General features: G+C 42.0%; 1 protein-coding gene across 1 annotated transcript; it reads right to left on the bottom strand.

Moving 5' to 3' along the window:
• On the bottom strand, positions 1,449-23,977 carry LOC8069957 (nuclear pore complex protein NUP160). Its single transcript, XM_002451479.2, has 27 exons — positions 23,657-23,977; positions 23,244-23,376; positions 22,886-23,150; positions 22,693-22,753; positions 22,233-22,384; positions 21,526-21,608; positions 20,684-20,788; positions 19,188-19,285; positions 18,622-18,742; positions 17,835-18,017; positions 17,532-17,724; positions 16,874-17,442; positions 10,047-10,209; positions 8,477-8,739; positions 8,165-8,352; positions 7,039-7,109; positions 6,609-6,952; positions 5,808-5,876; positions 5,424-5,733; positions 5,206-5,337; positions 4,990-5,095; positions 4,789-4,857; positions 4,553-4,691; positions 2,484-2,591; positions 2,239-2,385; positions 1,988-2,161; positions 1,449-1,899 (listed from the first exon to the last, which is right to left on the bottom strand). The coding sequence occupies exons 1-27, from the start codon at positions 23,905-23,907 to the stop codon at positions 1,828-1,830; spliced, it is 4,569 nt and encodes a 1,522-aa protein (XP_002451524.2). The 5' UTR covers positions 23,908-23,977; the 3' UTR covers positions 1,449-1,827.

The following is a 27,118-nucleotide window of genomic DNA, read 5'->3' as shown; positions in this document are numbered from 1 at the left end:
AAATTAATTTTTATTCATTGAACTACTAATTTGTATGCAATGTGGCACTAAAAACCTTTATGCGTATCTTGACTATTGATTCTATGTACCTACTAGGTCATCACGTGTCAGTATTAAAATTTCAAATTTTGAAGAAGACAAGATCGTCTCCATGTGGAGATGTTTCTATGCGGTAACAAAATTAATTTTTATTCATCTAACCACTAATTTCTATTCAATGTCGGCGCCAAAAACTTTGCTACGCATTTTGACCCGTGATTCTATGCATTTAATCGGTCATTACGTGTCATGATTCAAATTTCAAATTTTAAAAAACATGAGGTTGTCCTGATGTTTTTTGCTCATAAGATCTATTCGGATACATAAAACTTTGTCTCATAGTGCGCAAAATTATGAAATTTTATTTTTTTTTTCAAAAATATATTCACAACAGATCTTAAATCGTGCACAAAAATATCAGGAGTTCAATGGTGAAAACCGTTTTTGAATCAGATGTTTCGTTGAGAAATTGTCGTGAAAAAACGGAAGAGATTAGAGTGGACGCACGCATGTAGACATGTGTCAGTCTATATCAGCTGTAAAGTCTAGATTAGAGAGAGATTTTTATACAGTAATGAATTGATTTTAATTTATACAACTACTAAATTTTATACATTGTCGCGATAAAAACCTTTCTGGATAGCCTGCATAGGATTTTATGCATCCTTGGGTCTTCAGAGGTCCTCACCTGCGTGTGCGTCAGCTTCATAGAGGTTGGGTGGAGTGGTTGACTGGCTGGGGCTTCCAATATCTAATTGTAGCCCTGGGCTCCCAATATATATATATATATATATATATATATATATATATATATATACACTTTCATAAAAGTATTTTTAAAGGCAAATCTATTTATATAATTTTTATATTTACAAACTAAATAATTTGAAAATTAATAATAATTTATATTCTCAAAGTTTGACCCAAACCTTGTCTAAAACGACTTCTATATATATATATATATATACACTTTCATAAAAGTATTTTTAAAGGCAAATCTATTTATATAATTTTTATATTTACAAACTAAATAATTTGAAAATTAATAATAATTTATATTCTCAATGTTTGACCCAAACCTTGTCTAAAACGACTTCTAAATCTCATATGAAGGGAGTACAACAAAATTGATTTCTGTTTTTGCCTATATAATTTTTTTCTCAAGTTCACATGTCTCCAGTATAACAAAGGTCTTATTTAGTTTAAAAAAAAAATTGCAAAATTTTTCAGATTTCACGTCATATCAAATTTTTAGATAAATGCATGAAGCGTTAAATATAGACGAAAATAAAAACTAATTATACACCTGTAATTTGCGAGACGAATCTTTTAAGCCTAGTTAGATCATATTTGTCAAATACAAACAAAAATGCTATAATATCTATTTTGCAAAAAAAAAAAATAGAAGTAAACAAGGCCAAAATCGAGGAGGCTCCAATCGGCGTAACCTCCCATTGCTAAGTTTGTCAATATTTCCCAAACCACCATCACAATTCACAAGCTACAGACACCCAGAATCTGACACAATACCAGTGCTCTGACACAATACCAGTGCTGTAATGGAGGCGTCAATCCATCTTCTACTCCTACATGTGGGAGGGTGAACCGGCCGTTATCAGCGATGATTCCATGTTCACGTTACAAATGGAGCCATCACTCCATCTTTGTTTTTCTTCTAATAATTCTATATAAGACAGGCTAACCATACAAACAATTACGTACAGGATTCAGTGGTGGCGCATCGTTCTCTACAACACACATACCAACACCAACACGATCTCTAGGACTTCATCTGCTCTGGCCCTCCATCCCCTGCCCATCTCCAACTGACGACAGCACGTCCCCCGAGTCGACCACAACCTGCAAACGTAGAAGTAGAACAAGAAGAGCAATCAGCACCGACACACGCAACATAGTGGAGTTTGCATTCAGATGTGGCACAACCAACCTGCTGCAGGTGGCTCATCAGGGCTCCATGCAGCAGCTTCTTGAGCCGGTCGCACTGATCCACGCTGTGGCCGGCGCGTTGCATCTCACCCAGCTGGCACCACAGCCTCTCCACAGCCGTGTACGGGAACCAAGTGGCGGACATCTGCTTGCGGTGGAGAAGGTCCACTGGCCTCTGCAAATGGTTCCAGGGATTTATATGTTAAGATTGTAAAGATCTTGCATTTGGATTTCAGTCGGTCGATCCATTACCGATGATGCGAACGACTCTAAATACTCCACCAGCAAGTTAGTAGCTTCTGCATGGCGTCCGTAGTTTATGTATAGTCTGAATAAGGCGGCAGGATCTGCCTCTTTCCCAGACATGCCCCAGGAGATCTTGTTCCCTGCCTTGTTAGTCTGAAAAAAAGCAACGGGTAGCAGCCAAACCATAGGTCGATCAGCACTAATTATACAAAAATATAAAATTAGCCAGACACTATTTATCAGAAACCCACCTTGAACATCTGAACCAACCAAAGTGGTAGCTCAATCTCGGGATCGGTATAAAGAAGTGTCTCAGCAACAATGACCGGCAACCTAGGATGCAGATCTTTGTATTTATCCTGCAAAAACAGAAATAAAAGTATTGACAACGCAATACAGGTGCTGTTTCGTTGTTGGGAACACAGAAAATATCAAACACACAGTACATTAAGTGCTTGTTTGGATATTAAAGTATCCTACAACTACAGTTTTTTTCTATACTGTAGTTGCAAGGTGTGAAACCACAGTTTGTCAAAACCATGGTTTTCTAAAGTCTTTTAGGAAACCACGATTTGTTTGGCTATTGCAGTATGTAGCGCAGTGCTTTGCGTTTTATAAATCGTATATTTATCAAGCTAAGTAGAATGTACCATATAATTAATAAACCAGAATCTACATATATATGCTTACATTTCTATTGTACTTAGCTTTTACATGTAACACTACATACAACATTGAGATGTGTAGAACAGTAGAAGTTATAATACTTTATGTATGGGAGATTAAACATGTATTTTTTTGTTTGTTCTATTCTTTATTTTTCTAATAAAAAGTCATGTAGCTATTTGATCTTTTTCCCTGAAGACTCGGCTTGAGTTGACAGCTGTGTAATTAGCTTATCAAGCACCTCACTTCTGCAGCAAGAGTATGGAGACCACACCAGACATAGCTCTGTTTTACAAGAAGTTGATTTTTACTTAGAAAGTCCACGAATACCATGGTATCTGGGAAACTACAGTTTAGAAAACGTCATAGTTTGAGGTATCCAAGCACTTCAAAGTTTTGATACTATGGTGTTTTTAGAAACCATGGTATTTGTCTCGAAATTCTAAAATCCAAACAGGCCATAAGGCGCAGAAAAGGCATAAGAGCGAGAGAGGCAAACTCAATCTCTGACTAACCTTTCATTAAGCAACAGTGTTCGATACTTATACCACAATCCTAACAACCTTTCTGCTAACTTTAAGGGATAACAATTCAACGCAAATATCACTCCTAAACAATCGGATCAAATAACAAACATGCGTGTGCTGCACTCCTGGACAGCGCGGGTTTTGGCATGCCTTGGCTGGTGACCGCACTCTGGCATTCATTGGCACGGTCCACTCCTCAGCCACCACTCCTCTTGCGACGCTAATAGACGTTCACCACCATAACACAACCGCACCCCATAATGGGTGTGACGTGTTCCCTAATTATCTACACTATTGATTGATCAAAACTTACAACATAATTGTGCTCTGGCAGAACTATTTTATTGATCAAAATCTACAAATAGTGGATAGTAATTGGAGCCTCTGCCAGACACTAGACTTAGCTGCATAGAGTCCCATGCACAAAGGTCTATTCCACTACTTAGGGTGTAGTAAAATCAAACTAATCAGATAAAGATGAAAAAAATTGTTGATTGCAAAACACTACAGATAGTTGGAAGGACCCAAAAGGATAGCATTGGTTCCTATAGAAGCAGCACCATAAAAGAATAGTAAATTTTCATATGTATATGCCGCTGCTCACTGACTGACCCATGAGGTCAACAGTAGCAAAGTACTCGCTCCTTTTCTTTTTGCAAGGGGCACACGCAACCCAAGATTTTTTTCTCCCAAATACAAACACCCACACATCCCAAGACGGGAAAACTAAAAAGGATCTCACCCATGGGAGGACCAAGAGCAAAGAGGAAGGATACACCTCTGGCCCCAGCCAAATGCCAACAAAACAACTCCTTAGCGGAACCCAAGATTTGAACTTGTTAATTTTTTACTGACACTTAGTCTAAGAATTTGCAAATGATACCAAACAGATTTGGTATTATTGGATTCATATTTGAAAACACTTCCATATGACATCAAATCCATAGTTATGAACATCATAATATATGAGATATTAACGGTCAAAGTGTGACTTTGGAGACAGCACCAGGTCAAATCAAGCCTTACAAAAAGAAAAGGAGGGAATATAGTTCAACACAGTACTCCGGGCATAGAGATCCCCAACTTAGGGAAAAGTAATAAAAGAAGACATTCAAATAAAGACATACCAAATATAGTTCAAGGATTTCCCAGTGGTTGCTCCCCTGCAGTTGTTGGGTGACAGGAATACTCTTATTGTTGATCTCCCATGCATCATTCTCAGAAGAAGGCAGGAGTAGCACTTGTTGACTGTCAGTCAAACTTTTCCTGTAATTAGGTTATATCTCACGCCATTAGTTAACACAATTATTTGTCAGCACAATAATCTGCCCATATGTGCAATTAGAGGGGTCAGTCAACATACCTTGATTTGTTGTCTGCTCTGTTCGGACAGCATTGCTGAGCAATGACTGAAAAGACACGCTCCAATTGCCTACAACAGAACAATTGAAACAATAGATAGTCAGGCTAAATCATAGACACAGATGAGAACATGACAAACAGCAATCCATTAAGACAGCGCTACAGGCAAAAAAAGGAAACAAAACAAGTAAATGCAAAGTACTTTTTCATTCCTGACTCCTTCCAAAATTTGAGCACAACTGTGAAGGCCAAGTCATACAATTTCTCATCTATAAGAATATCCATCAGGGACTCCATTGACTGCCTTTCTGCAGTCACACAAAAACTGATTTCAATGTTTAATATTAAAGATTGTTAATTAAGATATTGATCTCCATAAATTCAAGCAATGAAGTCCTATGATTAGTTTTGGAGATACCTGAAAAATCAAATATTGATTTCAGAGTGCTGAGCATATACTGTGCTTCTGTTAATATGTATTCTTTTTCAAGGATTTCAATGTCGACGCAAAACTGCAATCTAGAAAGCTCAGAATCTGTGCCAAAAGCCACTGGAATAGAGAACAAAAGTTAAACCAAGCATGTTTCTGTGCAATGAGACAAATCAAACAGCAATTAAAAGTCTGACAAAACATACAGTTCTCCATCAAAAGATTCCGAGGTCTTTTACTTGGAGAAATTTGATCATCAGCTTCACAAATAGAGTCGAGCCATGCAAATGAGGGATCAACAAGCTGCAATGCGTTGATAGCAGCAGATAAAGCGTGCAACCTCTCTTGCAACACATGAGGAAGTTGGTGGCTGCCACCTGCATTACCTTCTCTATTCAATCTAACATAGTACCTGTACATGTATACAGCTGCTTTCCTCCATTTGTTCCGATGTGCTTCAAATGAATACAGAACCTTATAGAGATTTGGTCTAGAAGACAGATCCGAGCGTTCAGCCTGCAAAAACAAAAATTAGATCGGCATGGAAGAAAGGAAGACACAAAGATTGGACTATGCTGAAAATGACAAACCTTCCAGAAGAGCTCTTGCTCCACTTTCTCTACCAAGTCAGTGAATGGAATCTCCCCATTGCAAAGAACCTATTTCCACAAATAAGAGGCAAATTTAAGCTCCAATCTAATAGTGAGCATCCCTTGCATAAAATGATGAGGAAAACAACTGGGTAACACAAAGACAGACAAAATTTCATTTATATGACTTCTAATTACTGATATTTAGAGGAAAGCCTGCTAGATTGTCAATATGTCCTGCATACAGAAAATGATTTTAACTAACAGGGGAAAGGCTGCTAGACTGGCCAACATGCCTTTCATACAATAAAAGGAAGACAAGAAAAAGAAAAGGCTCAAACACAACAAAAGCACCCAAATAATGGTTTTTAGGTAATAATAGTAGTTAGAGGAGCCAGCTTGATCCGTTAACATACCTTGCTTATACAATCAAAAAGAAAATAATCAAATAGCTAACACATTGCACACCTGTAGATTTTCTCTAACAAAATTTAGCAGAAATCCATTGGACAACATCCCACACTGCATGAACCCCCTTTTCCCCAATGTAAGAAAAAAAAAGAATAAAATCAAATGTGGTAGATCATGTCAACGGCCAAGATAGAAGTCTTATGGTACCTATGTATGACTGTAAACATGTGTCATGACCACTAGCTATAATACTTACAAAATCATGTGTCTGCCAATCAACTTATTGCTGGGTAGGCACTATGATCCACCTCAAAACACTAAAGATGCCCATGGACAAATCACGCGGGGGGGGGGGGGGGGGGGGGATGTAAGCAACTTAATACGACAAACCTTTGTCTCCCCAAGATCACAAAGGACTATGATGAAACGCCTCAAACAGATGTATTTGCTATCATCATCCGGGTTTGAGACGATCGCACAATATGCATCTCGAAAGTGTTTCAGATCCAAGCTGTACTTGAATACATTAGCCCATAACCGTCCTTTAATCATTGCTGCGGTCTCTGGAAGGCCCTCAGCTTCAATTCCATTATCTAACCCATCAATGATATCAACTAGCTCAAGAGCAGCAAGAGCAAATTGGCACGCCCCCTCACTCATGGAGTGTTGCTCAAAAATTTGCATTGCCCACTCATAGTAGTTAAGTCTCCACAAAGAAATAGATCTAGATTCCCCTGGGAAAAAAAAGACAAACAGTAAGATTGTAAGAACATAAATTAAATGCAATATAGAACAAGTAAAGCTAGGAGAATGATATCACCAGAAACTTGAAACCCTGTTTCCAATGAAAAGTTCTGCAAAACCTTTGGAGCTTCATACCCGGACGCAGCCCTGTTTTCCAAAGTATTTGTCAAGTTAATACCAGAGAAAGAGCAAACAGGTAGCCCAATTATAAGTTTATAACAAAAAAAACAGCAATATTAAAAAGGAATACACAATGTGGCATGTATACAGATCCAAGAGTTTTATTCTTAGTATATATTTTCAACCCTTTCAGGGCTCCATCCTTCTTGAGTAATGGATCCGCACCCCAGCCTGTCTAAAGATAAACTAAAACACTCCTGCAATTTTTTATCTTAAATAAGGTGACCCTAAGAGTTACATAGCTTTGATCCCATAGCATCAACTAATATATGGTGCTGCCTCAGTTCTCAAGTCTGAACTATTTGTTTCACAGAACCTGAAAACTAGGCAACTAAATCAAATGAAGTGACTCCTACCAGAAGACATTAACTTAAACAATTGGATTACTCGCTTGAAAATCCCTTACCGATATTTATCAAAAGACACAAGGAGATGTCCTGATTACGCTGATAGCAAGCTTGCTTAGTTACTTGTCATTTCTAATAAAGGAATGTGCAGTCCCTTTCTTTTTCAAAACAGAGCATGACAGCAAATCAAATGTTGTGGGCAAAGATGAGTTGCTCTGTATCGATATTTTGTAAGGTAACAACTACATTTGTGCCTACAATTCTATACAAATTGAGTATGCAAAAGACAAAGTATCAGACTTATTGCAAGGTGCTAGCACAAAGATCAAGCGCCTAGTAATTAGGTCTAATTAAAGAAGATTTTCATACATTGAAGTGGGATTAAGGACAGAGAACCATATGTATCAGCTACCACTTAACTTAAACAGCAGAAGTAGATCAAGCGCCTGGTCTGTCAGTTAGGCTTTTAAATAACCAGTTAGACTGATGCAGTCCTATTATTTTCAATACCTCAGTAACAAATATGTTTATGTTATATATTTCTTCTCCGGTATCACAATAGGAAAATAAATCATTGCTGTCCCCAGCCAGTAAAGACAGTTTCCAGAAATGTGTCGGTTGATGAAAATAAAAAAAAGGCTCAATCCACAAGTTCACATAGTGAAAAGTTGGTACCTGAAAAAGCATCGGATAGCATCATGAACCTTGGATTCTCTCAAAATAATATTTGCTTCATCATGTGCAAGCATCAGAAGGCAAAATCCATTGAGATGAAGGTATGCTGCACATGCAGTATCTGCATCTTGACCAGTATGGGATACTTCTCCATTGTTCAAGTATGTTTCCAGAATTCCCAGCAGATTCTGTTATTAGAGATAAAAATGAGGATAAGGATATCTGATAGCTGATTACTATATAGATAAAGCAACATTAAAAAAAACAAAGTATGTTTCTAATGAATTTTAGACCAAAAATAAAATATAGTACCTTAGCAGCTTCATACTGACCATGTCGGATGAGAACAGCTGATAGATTAATTGTGTATCCCAAGAAAGTCTGTGCACACTCAAAATTTCTTCCACACATAATCAAACTACTAAACCTCCTTACTAGATTGATCACTTCTGCTGGACTGGGAAAACAAGGTGACATAACGTCCCCTTCAGGAGATTTTGGAAAATCAAGTAAACAAGCCAAAGTAAAATCAGAGCAGCCAAGCTTTCTGTGCAAAGACAGTTCATCTGCTTTACCTATAATAAGAGAACAGCATGTGCAATTCAAAATAAGTAACAAGCTTCAAAGATTATACATGAAACGAACACAAATTAAAAGTTAAATAGGAAAATGGTGTATACTTGCAGAATATATAGATCGGCTACCAGAAAAATGATAAAATGAGGTACAGCGCATAGTTCTTAAGGCGTCGCCTAGCGACCCCCAGCGCCTTGCAAAATGCTCGCCTAGGCGGGCAAGGCGGGCGCGCATTGTCATGCCTCACCTTTACGCCTTAAGAACTATGGTACAATGTACAGGCTGACACAAGAGAGAGGAAAAAATTACATCTATTTTCTTGGACGCCAACTTCCCCTGACTTACACTGGTTAGACAGTTGAAAGTCCGTGGGTTGATGAAATCCCCACCACAAGTGAGGATTCGAAGGCTACCACAAACTTCTTAGGGGCAAAATAAGAAGGAGGGGGGGGGGGGGGGGGGTTCTTAGACATTTATCCACATGGTTTACGACTTTAGGCTTCAAGATATCTCAAAAACATAATTTCTTCAAATTAAAAGTTCTTGAAGCTAAAATGTTCGCCAATCAGCATAAAATGTTTTAATAGTATCTTTGTGATATACTGATATGCAAAAAAAATCGAGTACAGTTGCCAGTACATTTACACAAATATGAGATCCCATTCATTTCCCTATATTTAAATTTGTATGTAAGCTATTGTAGAGCACAAATCTGTCATCAGATGCATATTCAGGACCATAAATTCCAGAATGTTATGTTTTTCCTCGCCCACCCCTGCCTAACATAGTTAGAATGCTAGTGGTGGAGGCCAAATCCTACCCCACAGGACCCTTGTTCTCAATATTTTTGCGGTTTGTCAAAGAAAGCCTTACGTTTAATGCAATCGAAGGAGGAATACAATTTTTTTAAGAAACTAGTGAATGTGAAGTTAACAAAACATTCTTTGGGCTCTTGCACAGTAAACATATTTGGAGGCAAAGGACTTTGTACAGTTAGTTAAAACAAATTCACAAAATCACAAAAGACCGTCCTGTAGAACATACTAGCAACTGATCACAAAAAACTGTCCCTAAAATACAATAGCCAAAACATTATGAATGCCATCGCAAAACACCAACTTACAAGTTCTGTCCTTTGGTATGGACTCATTACACCATTGTAAAAACAGAGCACATTAAGACGCTAAATGTAGTAGCAGGGTGCCCATTCAAAATATGTGTATCAACAACAAAGGTAAGACTACAATCATATCTTTATCAACAACAAAACAAAGTTAAGACCACAATCATATCTTTTAGGTATTACCAAGCTGAAGAGAAGAAAGATGATAGCTAAAATCGTCAATGGTTGGTGGTGAGGTTGGTGAGGTTCCTACAAAGTGGAGAACAATCCACTGTCCCAATATGTCTTGAATCGTTGGGAACAACTTCAATTTTATTCTGGCAACATCACTTTGCAATAAGGAGACCTGATTCACAAATTATTATTATCAAAGAAACAAAAAGACAATGAAGATAACTGTATGAATGAATTGTAGTTAATAAGCCCTGCTTCCTAAGCATTTCCTAGATAACTATGCTAGTTAATTACAGTCATTAAAGACCTTGGGCAGCCCAAAGGTGTGTACGGCTGCCAAGGCACCTATCTGATTAGCTATGCTCTAGTGAGCTATTTGTAATCAATGCAATGTCTTTCTCTATATATAATGAAGGAGACGCCTGGGGTTAGTTGCCTCAAGGCTAATCAAAAGTCTATGTTACCTCTAACATTTGGTACCAGAGCTAGGTTAGACACCAGAGAGCCACGAGGCCAACTCCTCACCTTGTCCACCCCATGTCGACCTCTGCTGAGCGCGCTGCCAGGCTCAAGGCCAAGGGAACCGGCGATGGAGAGCTGGGCGACTCCTCCGGCCGGGCCGCGCGCTTGAAGGCTGCAGAGGAAGCAGCAGCGCTGGCAGTCCAGGCAGCACAGCAGGCGGCGGCTGCTGCAGAGGCGGCAGCAAGGACGGCGCAGGAGCTGCGGGCCAAAATTGCTGCTGAGAAGGGAGAAGAAGAAGATGCAGAGGAGGAGGAAGAGGAGGAGGAGAGCAGGAATCGGCGGCTGCGGACTCCGTCGCGAGACAGGAGGCGCTCGCAGTCACCACTGCCGGACTGGAGGCGCAGCCGCGGCGGCGGTCGCTACGAATCACCGCAAGGCAGAGTGGTGTACCGCGACTCCGGCAGCAGCACGTCGTGGCCGATGCTGGACAAGTCGAACTACTACGAGTGGAGTCAGACCATGAAGCTGAGGATGCAGGCGCGCGACCTCTGGGACGCCATCGAGGGCGGCTGTAAGACATAATCTGCAGCTAAACCTTTCTTGTTCTGTTAGTGATCATAGGCAGGCAATAGGTCAGCTCTTGGTCATATAGGAGTATGGCAATAGGCCACTCTAGTACAGTAGTTGGTAGAACCATACATCAGCCATACTTGGTAGGAGGATGATGTATGCAGTGTACTAGGAGTAGTTGGGGCTGTACTCAGCCATGCCTTGTGTACCTTATAGTTGGTACAAGGCTTGTATATATACACCATGTATGCAATGAAGGAAAGGCAGTTCAAGTGCCACATTTCCTGGGTTCTAGTTTCAGCCAAGACTGAAACTGAGTGAGTGTGTGTGTGCCAGAGCTCGGCTCATCTTCTACCTTGGGTCAGGGGAGAGGAAGAGGGAAGGTGAGCAGGGTCTGCTCACCTGGTGCTTGTGTGCAGGTGCCAACAGCGGCCCTGTCCAGTTTCGCGATGACAGGCGCGCACTGGAGGTGATTGTCGGGGCCGTGCCCAAGGAGATGGGCATCCCACTCCTCGACAAGGCTACGGCGAAGGAGGCGTGGGACGCTATCGCTGCGACTCGCATCGGCGTGGACCGGGTCCGTCGAGCAACGCTGCAGCGCCTACGCCGCGATTGGGAGAACATCAGCGTCAACCCCGGCGAGCAAGTGGAGGATTTCGCCATGCGTCTGTCAACTCTGCACCAGCAGCTTGTCATTCATGGTGACAAGGACATCACTGAGGAGCGTGTGGTGGAGAAGTTTCTGCGCACGGTGCCAGCCAAGTACGCGCAGATTGTTGTCGCCATTGAGCAGTTCCTCGACTTTGAGGCGCTCACTCTTGAGGAGGTGACTGGAAGGCTCAAGGCGGTGGATAATCGTGAGGAACAAGCGCTGACCGAGCAAGTGGCCATCAACGGCAAGCTGTTGTACACGGAGGAGCAGTGGAAAGCGCACTGGAGGAAGGAGAAGAAGGGAGATGATGCTGGTGGTTCTGGTTTCAGGAACCAGCGCGGTGGCGGTGGACGTAGCCGCGGTGGTGGACGAGGACGAGGCAGAGGCAGTGAACGTGGTGGCGGACAAGGAGATGGCAGTGTTGCTGGCCGCGTCGGCCCCAACACCTGCCTCAACTGCAACCAGGAAGGCCACTGGGCACGTGAGTGTCCCCAGCCGCGCCGTGAAGATGCAGAGCACGGCGGTGGAGGGGGAAACCGTGCTGGCCGCGGTGGTGGCAACCGTGGTGGAGGTTGTGGCGGCGGAAATCAGGCTGGGCAGCGTGGCGGGAACCAAGGAAGGCATGAGGCGCGCGCCCAGTACGTCGAGTGCGATGAAGATGGCGCTCTGTTTCTGGCACATGGCTTCATTAGCCTGGAACAGAGCACGCCGGCGCACAGCTACACGGCGCAGCACGTCGAGCTCTCTGAGCCACGTGCTCGCGCCTAACTCGGCGTGGACGAAGAAGAGGTGGACAGTGGCTGGTACCTGGACTCCGGCGCGACGCATCACATGACCGGGCGCCAAAAGTTCTTTGCTGATCTGAACACTGGCGTTCGAGGAACGGTCCGGTTCGGGGATGCGTCGAAGGTTGAGATCAAGGGTGTCGGGTCTATTGTTTTCCAAGCCAAGACCGGTGAGCAGAGGGTTCTTCATGGCGTCTATTTCATTCTGGCGCTGAAGAACTTATCATAAGTCTGAGACAGCTTGATGAAGGAGGGTCCAAGGTTGAGATTGATGATGGCGTGCTTCGCATTTGGGACAAGAGCCGCCGTCTGCTCGCCAAGGTACGTAGAGGGAAGAATAGGTTGTATATTCTGCATCTTGAGGCTGCACGACCTGTCTGTCTCGCGGCACGCAAGGATGAGAGGTGTGGCAGTGGCACGAGCGTTTCGGCCATCTGCACTTCGACGCACTCCGGCGACTCAGCAAGGAGATGGCGCGCGGGATGCCGGTGGTCGACCATGTTGAGCAGGTGTGTGACACCTGCGTTACCACCAAGCAGAGGCGGCGTTCCTTTCCGGCTGCAGCAGCATACCGTGCCCAGAATCAGCTTGAGCTGGTGCACGGTGACCTGTGCGGTCCGGTCACGCCAGCGACACCGGCGGGCAACCGCTATATCTTGCTGCTTGTCGATGACGCCACCCGCTTTATGTGGGCTGTGTTGCTGCCATCCAAGGACGCAGCAGCAGAAGCAATTAAGAAAGTCAAGGTGGCAGCAGAGGTGGAAAGCGGGCGCAAGTTGAAGGTCCTGCGCACCGACAATGGCGGCGAATTCACTGTCGCGGAGTTTACTGCATACTGCGCTGATGAAGGTATTAAACGGCATTTCAATGCCCCTTAGAGCATCTCCAAGGGTTTTGCATTTGAGGTTTGCATTTGAGTAATTTGCCAAAAAGCTCCAAAAGAGGTATCCAACGGTTTTGCATTTGAAGTTTGCAATTTGGGCAACTTGGCAAATGAACGAGCAAACTTGGCAAAAATGCCAAGTTGTGGACGGCTTTGCAAACCCGATCGCGCGAGCAAAGTCACGCGCGAGGAAAGCGCGCGCGCCTGGAGACCTCCTATTTTTATCCTTTGCCAAGTCCAAATGCCAATTCCCTTGGAGATAACCTATTTTTGTCCTTTGCATTTTGTTATGGGAGTTTGCAAACAACAACAAATGCCAAGTTAATTTGCCAAAGCCTTTGGAGATGCTCTTATTCACCGCAACAGAACGGTGTTGTTGAGCGCAGGAACCCAACAGTGGTGGCCATGGCACGAGCTCTGCTCAAGCAACGCCAGATGCCCTCTCGGTTTTGGGGGGAGGCTGTGATGACGGCTGTGCACATCCTGAATCGATCCCCGACGAAGGCGCTGAAGAATGCCAGTCCTTATGAAGCGTGGCACGGTCGGGCACCAACAGTCGGCCACCTCAAGGTCTTTGGCTGTGTGGCTTATACCCGGCAGCTTACTCAGCTTCGCAAGCTCGATGACCGCGGCGAGGCTGGCGTGTTTATCGGCTATGCGGAAGGGGCCAAGGCATACCGTATCTATGATCCAGTGTCCCAGCGCGTGCGTGTCAGCCGTGATGTGGTGTTCGACGAAGGCCGCGGCTGGGACTGGGCATCACCAGCAGCAGGCGCACCAGAAGCAGCGGGCAGTGAGTTTACTGTTGGATTCCCATGGGCGGAGAAACTCCCTGAAGCAGGAAGTTCAGCGTCGCCTTCACTATCTCCTCCGCCACATCCTGCATCGCCTGGTTTCTCCCCGGTGAATGCAGGAGAGCCTGCAGCGGAAGCAGAGGAGCCCGCAGCGGAGGCAGAGGCGCCTGCGACGCCCAGAACACCTACACCAGCCCCAGCAAGTCCTCAGGTTGAGCATGTGACCCCCCTGGAGGATGATGATGAAAGGGTGGATGCCTACCATGACGATGAAGAACTCCGCTATCGGAAGATTCATGACATTATTGGTGATCAGCCAACCCCTCCGCCGGCGCAGCGGCTGTTTGCAGAACTGAATCTCAACCATTCTGGTGAGCCTACAAGCTATGAAGAAGCCAAAGATGATCCAGATTGGCAAGCAGCAATGAAGGAGGAGCTGAGATCAGTAGAGCGGAATGGGACTTGGAACTTGTTTCTCCCCGTCCTGGTCACCGTCCAATTTCACTGAAATGGGTGTTTAAGCTGAAGAAGGATGAACATGGAGCTGTAATTAGGCACAAGGCAAGACTTGTGGCCCGTGGTTTTGTGCAGCAGGAAGGAGTTGATTATGAAGATGCTTTTGCACCAGTTGCAGGAATGGAATCAGTGCGTATCTTGCTTGCCCTAGCAGCACAAGAGGGAAGGGCAGTACATCACATGGATGTGAAGTCTGCATCTTTGAATGGAGAACTCCAGGAGGAGGTTTATGTCACACAGCCTCCAGGTTTTGCAGTAACAGGAGAAGAGAAGAAAGTGTACAAGCTGCACAAGGCTCTGTATGGCCTGAGACAGGCTCCTCGGGCATGGAATGCCAAGCTTGACTTGACTCTCAAGCAGATGGGTTTTGAGCAGAATATGTATGAAGCTGCTATGTACAGGAAGGGATCAGGTGACTCCCTACTGGTAATTGGAGTCTATGTTGATGATTTGATCATCACAGGAGTCAATCAGCAGAAGATTGAAGCCTTCAAGGCAAAGATGAAGCAAACTTTTGAAATGAGTGATTTGGGTCTTCTGTCTTTCTATCTGGGAGTTGAGGTGAGACAATCAGAGGGGAGCATCACTCTGAAGCAAACCCATTATGCTAAGAAGATACTTGAGCTTGGTGGTATGGCAGGTTGTAATCCAGCCACCACACCCATGGAAGAAAGGCTGAAGTTGAGCAAGGAATGCACAGCAAAAGAAGTAAACCCAACACGGTACAGAAGACTGGTTGGCAGCTTGAGATACCTAGTGCACACAAGACCAGATTTGGCTTTTGCTGTAGGGTATGTTAGCAGATTTCTGGAGAAGCCAACAACCGAACATCTTCAGGCTGTGAAGAGAATCTTGAGATACCTGGCTGGTACTCTAGATCATGGGCTCTGCTACACCAGAACAACAGGCAAAGCAAGGTTTGTGGGTTACAGTGATTCAGATTTGGCTGGAGATGTTGATTCAAGCAAAAGCACAACTGGATGTTTGTTCTTCCTTGGAACCAGCCTGGTCAGCTGGCAGTCTGTCAAACAGAGAGTTGTTGCTCTGTCTAGCTGTGAGGCTGAATATGTGGCGATGACAACAGCTGCAACCCAAGCTTTGTGGTTGTCAAGACTGTTTGCAGATTTGTTGGGAAGAAAAGTTGAAGTGGTGGAACTCAGAGTAGACAATAAGTCTGCTCTGGCTTTGGCAAAGAATCCTGTTTTTCATGACAGGAGCAAGCATATTAGAATCAAGCATCATTTCATCAGAGATTGTGTGGAAGATGGTAGCATCAAAACAGAGTTCATTCCCACTGCAGATCAGCTTGCTGATATACTGACTAAAGCTTTGGGCAAAACCAAGCTGGAAGAGATGAGGAGCAGGATTGGGATCAAGGAGATCAAGATTAATTGAAGCAGGCCTTAGGGGGAGAAATGTAGTTAATAAGCCCTGCTTCCTAAGCATTTCCTAAATAACTATGCTAGTTAATTACAGTCATTAAAGACCTTGGGCAGCCCAAAGGTGTGTACGGCTGCCAAGGCACCTATCTGATTAGCTATGCTCTAGTGAGCTATTTGTAATCAATGCAATGTTTTTCTCTATATATAATGAAGGAGACGCCTGGGGTTAGTTGCCTCAAGGCTAATCAAAAGTCTGTGTTACCTCTAACATGAATAACTTGCAATTTTCAAACTAGAAGCAAAGGGGTGCAAGCTTAAAAAAAACAGACATTGTCACTTAATATTTTGCATATGGAATTAACAATTTGAGCCCACAGGCCTTAGGGTGTAACAATGGTGTTCTGAAAGGGCATGTAAATAGCAAATATTCATCTGCATGATTTTGAGACCATAGTTTTTTTTGAGTGAGTTTTGAGACCATAGTAATTGTTGGTAGTTAGCCATATGGTATGTGGACAAGATTGGTCCAGCAACCCAAAATACCAGTAATGGCCAAAGTACTTGAGTAATCGCCAAAGTACTTGAGAGTAATGCCAAAGTACTTGAGAGTAATGCCAAAGTACTTGAGAGTTCTGACCAGCTATTGTAATTTACAGCTGAGACAAGGCAAGCACGCTCATAAAAGCTCAAAAATGTGTATCTTAAGCTATATGAGTTCATGGCCAAAGAAGCAAAGTTGAAGTTACGGTACACAGCAGACAGAAATAGCAATAATCAAAAGTTATAGCATACCTGGCCACCAACACCAACCAGATAACTAAGGAACAGAAACAGATCAAATGCACACTCAAACATTGTTCTTGCAACCTGTGAAGTAGCTTGAACTAGTAACACAGAATTTACATTACAAACTCTCTTTGATCCATGCTCTTGTATACTCATGTTTGTGTTCAAACACTTCATAAACTTCTCAATCACATCGAATACTGCCGACCAGGACGCGGATCTTGATTGCAACTTATGAAAAGATAGTAACATCTCAACAGAAAACTTCCTTTGACTTCTGTGAGCTGCCTGCCTTCTTTCTACATAAGTATCCGTTCCAAGTAATGTAATGAGGGATGAGGATGATTGAGGACTAAAACCAGTCTCTAGAATCTTTACTATATGTGAAGCAATTTCATCAGATGATATAATAGAACTAATTAGGCATTCATAATATACTGCTGTGGAAGATCTCCCCAGCAAATGGTGTATATGGCCCATGCATCTGAGGACCTCTTTGAGGAGTTCAAAATCAGATATATCATCCAATAAGTTCATTCCAAGGTCATCAATATTGGGAAATTCTTCAGATGAACCTGAAATGTTAGGCTAATTAGCATTACCTAATTGCTACCAACAGATAAGCTGAAATTTATTGCAAAAAAACACTAAGAAAGAATCACACCATAAATAAGCATTTCCACACCCTCCAAACAACGGAATAGAGAAAATGAACCCTTTCTTATTAAACCAAACACTTCATTTTTAGTATCAAGAAGCAACCCATATGGCTTATTGTTCCAGCACCAATTGTGGAGGTACCGTGCAGAGAATTGTTTCCAGTGATAAGCTGTAGCACTTGCTGCCTGTGAACTTCCCTAAAACCAAAAGAATTCTGGAAATTCAGTTATACAGGAAAACTAGAAAATAGAAACCTTAAAGGAACAAAACAAAAGACAAAAAAAACAAAAAAAACAAAAAAGATTACCTCTTGTTCTATAATAGATATTATCTCTTTTCGTAGCCCATTTGCTGTAAGTGACTGGAACTCAGAATCTGATAGGAACCTTTTGTGCTCCAGTAAGGTTTCACGTAGGGCAGAACAGTGGTTTACTCCTGGTTGAAGTAGCCTCCGCATAAACATGGATGAAATAAAAGTGAAAGCCTGCTCCTACAGATACCAAAGATGTATAGAAAGTTAAGGATATAGAAGTGCTCTCCAGTCACAAAAATACTCACACAAAAAAAATGGAGATAAAATGCATGGAAGAGGAGATAAAATGCATGGAAGGGATCTGAAATGCTAAACAATATATTCTGCACAGGTGTAGAAAGTAGTCTGAATATTATGACATTTTTCACTTGAAAAGACAGGTCATTTTGAAACTTATAAGATCAAAATGAGAGAAGAAAAGTGGAGGGATCAAACTAGTCACAATTCCAAATTAAACAAAATTACAAACTGTGTAAATTACTATGAATTATGAAAGTATGAATATCTAATTACAAAGAGTGTTCAGCAGTTGAGAACAAATGTATGCTGAATAATCTCTGAGTTCCTGCGACCAAGTGTATTAGAATTAAACGTCCACCAACAGATCACTCAATTTAAAGGAAAAGACAACAAAAACATAACAGCATGCAAAGTAGCAAGCTCATGATTCAAGTTGCACATAATTCATTATCCTAATAAATGATACAATCATCGAAACATATCTTTATGTTCCATTTCCAGATGAAAGTTGAACTATGAAAAATCCATAAGTTACAGCTACCTTCAAGGAGGTGAACATTGAATCAGCTGTCCAGACCAAATCATCCAATGCATTGTCAGAACTTTGAAACAACTGTTCACTGATAGCATCTTCTTGTAGCACATAACAGCAAATCTTCTCACTGCAACATTTTACACTATAAATAAAGCTGGCCCAATCCATTAACAATACCATTACTTGATATAATTCAGCTACTGTGTCTAGAATTTACGTAAGAAAAGGAATCAAATACTGACTAAAGATTACACATGTGCACACCTGAATATTCTCCGAGAATTTATAGAGGTACGGTATGTTATTGCATGCAGGCTTACAATTTTTTGTGTATAAAGTTGACTATATGTATATACATGATATACAAAATAAATGAAAAGAAAAAAATAAGAGTTGTGTATTTCTGTAATATATGTTAGTTAGCTAGCCTTCGTACAGTTGTTGATATGTAATCATCCACTGGTCTAGCTTATTGAAATAAGAGATGCTTATTCCAATTTGATGGCACTGGTTGAAGGATTGCAAACAATGCAAAGGAACATAGTGACAACAATGAGGTAGAACAGACTTACGTTTCGGTGTCATACTGTAATATTTCATATACCATGGAGCCAAATTCTTTAAGTATCCAAAGCTTATCCGTGGCTATTTTCAAGTCCACAAGCTTCCCCTGAGTAAGAAGGTTGGAAATATTAGCTATCAGTGGGCAGCAGATGTGATAGGTTAAATAGAATAACCAGCAACAAGGAAAGCAATTCTGATTTTCCTACAGTGGAATTATTTTTATCTTATTTTGGGGTGGGGGTGCTATTATTTCAAAAAAAAATAAGGAACAGTGATGCACTAATGTTGTCCTCAAGAAAATGCATAAAGATTTGGAAGACAATATGTAATTTTGAAAATATGATGATGAAGCATAATATCTTTGGCAGAAATCTCTACACCTAAAAAGATGAAAGTGGAGACGTCAACAGTCTTCAACGTGCCTTCTCTGACTCCCCATGCCTCCCCACCCAACTCCCTCAGCCAGTCAGCCTCTTGAAAAAAAAAAACAGAGGCTTCTGTTGCGGTCTACTCCCGACAGCTCCTCCACACCACCCCTCCCCAGCCGACTGGCAGCGAGCCATCTCCCCCAGGACGCTGCCCTTGGCTATGATGCTGCTAGGCCAGCGCGCATCGGCGACCTTAGACGGCAATGCCCCCTCCCCTTCCTCCCTGATGGCTGCGGTGGCCATGACAGCAGTGTGACCGACCCATGGCCATGGCGGTTCCTGGTGGCGGCGCTGCCAACCCATGGGCATGGCGGCCCCTGGCAGCCGGCGCGCTCGATCGACGGGTACATTGGCCCCTGGCGTTGTATGGCTTCCTCTCCCCGAGTGACTAAAGGGCGCCCTGGGCATGCCCATCCCTGGACTTCCCACATCGTCAATCCTAGGTAAGAGAATCTAGGTATGGTATTTTGCAAAAAATTCAAAAACCTAAAACCTTGAGCAGCTCACCAAAATTCTAACACCAAATTTTTTTAGTTTTGGTGTTTACTTCCCAAAAAATATTGCAACATTTTTCAGATTCTCTGTCACATTGAATCTTGCGGCACATGTATAGAGCACTAAATATAGATAAAAAAATAACTAATTGCATAAAAAATAACTAATTGCACAGTTTATATGTAATTTGCGAGACAAATCTTTTGAGCCTAATCATTTGGTGGATTTCGACAAGGTGCATTTAACATTTCATTTCCATTTATACCTGTGATGCAAATCAATACACCATGTGTTTCTTTAACTTCATTATTGGTGCTAATATTGTTTCAAAAACCTTTCTTATGGGACCAACAAATTAGATTAACATACTTTTGTCATCCGTAGCAACGCACGGGCATTGGCTAGTGCATATAAAAGTATAGAATTTGAAACTCCATATTCCATAGTAACTATGATTGGCAAGATTAAGATAACTCTACATCATCTTTTATCCAATTCATTTCCAATTAATCAAGTAGATGGAAATCTTGCAAAAATTAAGTTTGTTGAAGAATGTCAATAAATTAGCAGTGGTGTTTTACCTCTAGCAAAGGTATAGTAGAAACTGAAGGTTCAGAAGAGAACATGAACCTTTCCACAGCAGAAAAACCGAAGGTATACACAGCAACATAATCACAATCTTGGACCTTTAAAATATCATAATATTAACCAATCAGTTTTTTGCCACAATAATGATGAGAGAAGATTACATTTTCCATCACGGTATGTCATCATACAATGATGAACGACCCACAATAGAAAAATGAGATTTCACAAAGTGACAAACATGAGCACAAGCAAAGGGTAGAACAACAGATCTAACATTTAAGTTTCTGACCGGAAGTTAGTACTAGCAGCAAGTCTGCTTCTGCTGTTGGAACATCATTTATTACCGGTTGAAGTTAGCATAAGATAATCACCAGATTGTGGTTATATAATCCACAGCTAGTAAATCTCACTATCTTATAGGGACAAGAATGTTCCACAGCAACATATGTCACCAATTCATTAGTCCATCTTAATACTATACTGATCAAGGCAACCTCGAAACTAATCCAGCTACCATCACTAATCTGTCCAACTCCTTTTGCTCAATATGGTAGAAAAAGTTTTCTTTACTCTCAATCACAAGAAGATCAACTGGTTTTCCAACATGAAAACACTGGCAAGGCACAGCTTGCAATTAGTTTGGAGATATTCTTGGCACATAGTATGCACATTTGATACACTTCACAACTTCAGATTCACGTTACACCTAGATAGAACATTCTGTTACCATTTTCAAAAAGTGGAGTTACCTAGTTATTTATCACTACAAAAGTATACATTTTGTAAATGGCAGATGAGCAAGTAAATAACTGGTTAGACGACATTCTTGACATACCACAGTGTTCTGATGCAGAATTGCCAAAGATATCAACTCTTGATCATCATCAGCCTCACCAACCCATAGCCTGGAAGGATGGCCTGAGATAAAGAGAACTTGTCAATAGATATTAACTGCTCAAGAACAGCATTATGTGGAATGTGCAAACAAAGCTTAAACTCGTTTTTGTGAAACCATGGTTTCCAAACAAGGGACAGCATTGTAGAGGCGACCACGAAATTGCAGTGCATCAACAAAGCACAACTGCACAGGTTCATTCATGAAAATCATTACTCTTTAATCTTTATGCATCTCAAATTGTTCAATCAAACCATTCCCTTCACTCTTAGATAGCACTATTACAAAAAAAAAACGGCATGCAAGTAACAGTTGACCCTCACTGTACTTTTTCCACATTTAAAGCAATGTCACTGAGCTCACTGAAACAAGTATGCACAGATAAAGCTATCATCAGCCCACCACACAAAAATTATATGCTATCCAGCGATAGTATAGACATCGGATACCAGCAGCTTGGGTAGATTGGATATGAGACTGGAAGCAGAACTGACTTAAGGATGTAGATCATGGCTTACACGCGTCACAACAACATTGCATGCATTGTAAACAGAGCAGCATTGCTTAGAAAGAACCATAACACAATCATCAATAGTGCAGACAGACAAGATCAAGAGAGTAGCAAGTAAAGAGAACATAGACATTACCTTCAATATCATTTGAGTGAACACTATAGTTGAGAAGCTTCATGTGATTATCCCATATGCGCAAGTGTCCATCCAAATGAAGAACAAATAACAGGTCCCTTTCATTTACAACAGTTGCCACTATATCCTGCACAGGACCCACATTCTTTGTTCTGCAAAATAATGTAGGTAAATTTCATGGAAAAAGATTCAAAAAAATACAAAACATGAGATGTAGACCAACTAAAGAATCTTTGAGTAAACTGGAACTCCATTCACGTCAACAAGCATATGAACACTGCACATGCTGTTCCTTCTTCCTATGCTATGATAGTCTCTGCAAATATCTATGCAGCTGGGGCAATGGCTAATAGCCAAAACATGAAAACAGTAGATGTTCTAGCAACAATTCTCGTGTAGCTAAGATGATCATGCCTTTATTGCTTGGTGGACCATAATAACCAGGAATCCAAGATAGTACCTTGACACAAGATTCCATAAACGGCCAATCCCAGCATCATCTCGTAGTTCATTCGAGAAACCTACAGTAGAAGACAATATCATTCAGAAACCTTGGGGAGAGTTACAGAAGAAGCCCCCAAGCTCAGTCATCTGGAACACTAAATCCGTGGAACAATGAGTTTGCTGCCGTGAATTGACAGTAGAGGACATGCCTGGTGAGTTCAGGGCTAATCTGCCAAGACTGTAAGAACAGATGGACCCATCTTGCCGACCAATCACTATACATCCTGGCTTCGCTGTTACCGCTGTAACCTTTGCACTCTGAGCTTGAGTTTGGAGATTAAACTCAATTATATCATCCTGATGCAGCACTGAACCAGATACGTAGGAAAATGGGCTGCGTAAATGGCACAAGAGAGCAACTCCAGAAACGGTAAGCACGTATAGCATATATACAAGCTCCCCTTGCCTGCGACCCTGCATTGCCACATAAGTGACTAGTCTAGTCTCTAATGTTCCAGAAAGTTACTGAAAACAACAATTGGCATAAAATGTCATGAATGAACCAACCTCTCTTTCACATAAAAAGGCAAATGGACATAGCGCCTCATGGAAGACCAACCGCAGTCCAAAGGTAGGGAACTCCTTGGAGGCACTAAGTTCGATGACCTCTAGCACATTTGGGTGTTCCTCGTGAATCCTCCTGTAAGACGGCATCCATATGCTCCATTCAGAAAATCCCCACCTACTATGAACCTAGGGTTTCTCTAAACATGGCAGGTACCAAAGCAATACTGAAAGTGCACTTAAGTTATAGTTCTAAAAGGATTCATATCACATAAACACGAGCACAGACAACTCCAAAGGCCAAAACTATTCGAAGCTAAGTCTAATCTGCGCGAGGTCCAGCTAACAAAATGTGCCACTCATCTGAACAGAACCATAATATAGAGCTCGAAAGTGAGGAGAAGCCCAACACGTACCACGAGAGGTAATACTGAGAATCGCCCGAAGAGATGATGTGGCACCCCGAGGCGGCGCGCGGGGGCACGCAGACGAAGGGATCGGAGGGGCTCGCCGGCGCGGCGGCGGAGGAGGAGGGGATGGTGAGGTCGATCCACCGCAGCTTGTCCAAGCCGGGTATGGGAACCTCAGCGCCAACTATCCTCCGGGCAGCGGGGGCGGCCATGGCTGCCTCGCCGTCGTCGGCGTCGGCTACGCCGGCGGACGCCATGGGAAGGAGGGTTTTCGAGAGTGGGTTTTGGGCGGCGAGACGGAGTGTGGGCGCAGACTCGCAGCAGAGGCGAAGGGCTTTGAGAACAGACAGCCCAAATGCCGAGTTGGGCCTCCTTTGGAAGTTTTTTTTTTCGTATGTGGCCTTTTTCTTTTTTTTTCCTTTTTTTGGGGTGGGGGAGTGGGGGGGGTGTTCGCAAATCTGTGTTGCTTACATGTACACATGAAACTAGTTTATTTAAATGATAAATTCTGTCATGCAATTCAAAAAAAAAGAGTAGACACTGACATGTCAGCCGAACAATTTTCTCTCGGTATGAACCTTACATGGCATGTTTGAACGCTTTAAAAGTATCATTGCTAGCCACTACATTGGCATCTCCTCATAGCCTCCAACTTGTAAAAACGTGCTAGTGATTAGTAACTTATTGCCATGTGGCTTATTATCCGCTCTTTCTAATTCCTACTCCATCAATTCTAAATTATTTGATGTTTTGATTTTTCTAGAGTATGTTCTATATAGACATAATATATGTGAAGTACATAGCAAAAATATATATTTTAAAAAACCAAAACATCTTATAATTTAAAATGAAGATAGTAGTTGCTAGCTAAAAAATCTTATAATTTAAAATAATGAAGAGAGTAGTTGCTAGCTATTAGCAACACGAATGTCCTAAACTGTCCCTGCCCTCGTTTTGTTCTTGTACCCCATGTATGGGTCTTGTTTAGATGTGAATTTTTTTGATTTCGCTACTGTAGCACTTTCGTTTGTTTATGGCAAATATTGTTCAATCATAGACTAACTATAGTCAAAAGATTTATGTCGTGATTTACAGGCAAACTATGTAATTAGTTTTTGTTTTCGTCTATATTTAATGTTTCATGCATGTGCCACAAGATTTGATATGACGGGGAATCTTAAAAACTTTTTGGTTTGGGGGGTAAACTAAACAAGGCCTTGCTTTCCCCTAATACTCAATTCATCTTAAATTATAAAAATTTTGACTTTTTTGACATCAAGTTTGGTCATTCGTCTTATTCAAAGATTTGTGCAAAATATCAACTATTTTATTGTGACTTGGTTTATTAATAAAAGTTCTTTAAAAATAATATTTATACAATTGTTTGAATAAAACGAGTGATTGAGATTAAAAAAATAAACATCTTAAGGTGAAAGTAGTAGCAAGCAAAGTTGCTCCGAACAAAAGCCGCATCAGCTTGGGCTTTGGACTTCTGGTTTTCACTAGCAAAAGTGCTCGTGCGTTGCAACGGGAAAAAGGAAAAATTAATTCTAACAACTATAATAAAAATCATAAATTATCAAAAAAAGTTTTTATTAACAATGTAAAGGCTATAATCTTGAATGAAGTTGTTATGGGTCCATAAAATAGACTTTTCGTAAGAGACAAGCACTAACTATAGCAAATCTAGCATTGGGTTAATCAGGACTTGAAACCTGCGCCAACGTCACTGAATGTATGGAGACTCTCGTCCTGACTACAGATTATAATTACTAAAGCATACAATGAGAGGCTAAATATACAAAATAAGTAAGATATGCCTCTCCTAGCATATGTTTATAGTCCCGCCACTGAACTCTAACTTAAATTGAAGCTTGATCATAATATGCCTATTCAAATAATACATCACTTTAGAAAAAACAAACTCTAAATCAAATTATTCATAATGAAAAGTTTCATTGGCCTAAAGCATTGGAACCTTGGCCAAGTCTCAAAAATTATCGCTGCACGTTTTGTTATTACGAACCTTGAACTTTGAAGATTTTTTTTATAGGAGTATAATTTTTTTGGATCAATTAGATTTAAATTATTAGGTGTAGTTAAAATTAACTATTAATCTATTTAGACTTCAGCCATTGTATGCGTAGGGGACGGTTCCACACGCAGCCTATCGGGTTCAATAGCATATCGTTACCCGTTTAGATATATACAGAGTCATTAATTCAATTTTTTATATGGTCATTATCTGCACCGCCCTTGCTCGATTTCAGAAGAGGAATCCAGAATCTTCCGCTTGTGTGGCTTCATCCGGTGGTTCTCTCCCCTCCTAGCTTAGCAGCGGTGTTTTCTCCATGTGGAGCCGCACTGTCGTAGGCCAGCAGCGGCTTCCCCAACCACGCCGGTAGCAGATCCAGTTCACTCGTCGCTCCCGACGGCAACTCTGGAGGCGATGCCCTCCCCTTCACCAATGGTGGTTGCGCCCTAACCAACATCAGCGGCTTCCCATCTCCCCTTCACAGGCGTGGTCGTGGTGCCTCCACCGCGGTTTGCGATCTCCATCTACATCGGCTAGGCGCCGGGCCACAGAACCGGGGAGCGCGGGCTCCTGCTCCGCCAACGCTGAGAAAGAGCTCCGGCGGATTACACAGAGTCTGCCTTCTCCACCAGGATTGTGGGCCTCTCCACGTGTCCCATCTCCCCTTCACTGGTGTGGTCATGGTGCCGCCGCCGTAGGTTGCGATCTCCATCCCCATCGGTCGGACGTCTGGCCACGGAAGCCGGGAGCACCGGCTCCTGCTCCGCCGAGAAAGAGCTCCGCCAGATTACACGGTGTCTGCCTCCTCCGCCCGGGATCACGAGGTCCGCTCCGACTGCTCTTGTCCGGCTTGGATTTGTATTTAGACGCGAGTCGAAGACGGTCATGGAAGAGGCCAGACGAAAATTAGTCAGAAATTTTTAGCTGAAATTTGGCCTCTTTTCTTTTGTATTTTAACACACACAGTGTTTGATTAATTGTAATCATAGTCATATACAGAACCTGATATCTGGTGGACATATAAAAATATGGTGAACTGAAATTTTCACAATTTATTATTAGGTATAGATTAGAAAGGCAAAGTTGACATTTCATCGTATTTCTAAAAAAATTTGCAAAATTTTTCAGAATCCCCATCACATCAAATCTTTAGACGCATGCATGAAGTATTAAATATAGACAAAAATAAAAACTAATTGCACAGTTTGGTCGAAATTGACGAGACGAATCTTTTGAGTCTAGTTAGTCTATGATTGGATAATATTTGTCAAATACAAACAAAAGTGGTATTATTCCTATTTTGTAATTTTTTTTAAACTAAACAAGGCCTAAAAGAAAGGAAAAATAACCTTCCGCAAATCCGACCCCACCTGCCAGCGACACAGGGCTCAAGGCCACCGCGCTTTTCTGGAACTATCCTTCCTTCCAGCGCA

The sequence above is a fragment of the Sorghum bicolor genome, chromosome 4 (assembly GCF_000003195.3).
Source record: "Sorghum bicolor cultivar BTx623 chromosome 4, Sorghum_bicolor_NCBIv3, whole genome shotgun sequence".
Classification (NCBI taxonomy): domain Eukaryota; kingdom Viridiplantae; phylum Streptophyta; class Magnoliopsida; order Poales; family Poaceae; genus Sorghum; species Sorghum bicolor.
Note: the sequence above shows the minus strand (reverse complement) of the source record. Positions and strands in the feature narration are given on the sequence as shown.

Bases quoted from the DNA above. Each gene is read 5' to 3' on its own strand.
- LOC8069957 (XM_002451479.2), bottom strand. From the start codon at position 23,907: ATGGCGTCCGCCGGCGTAGCCGACGCCGACGACGGCGAGGCAGCCATG. The intron at 22,754-22,885 runs GCATGTCCTCTA...CTTCTACTGTAG, and splicing joins ATTAGCCCTGAACTCACCAG to GTTTCTCGAATGAACTACGA. The intron at 7,110-8,164 runs GTACCAACTTTT...TTTGGAAAACAG, and splicing joins GCTATCCGATGCTTTTTCAG to GGCTGCGTCCGGGTATGAAG.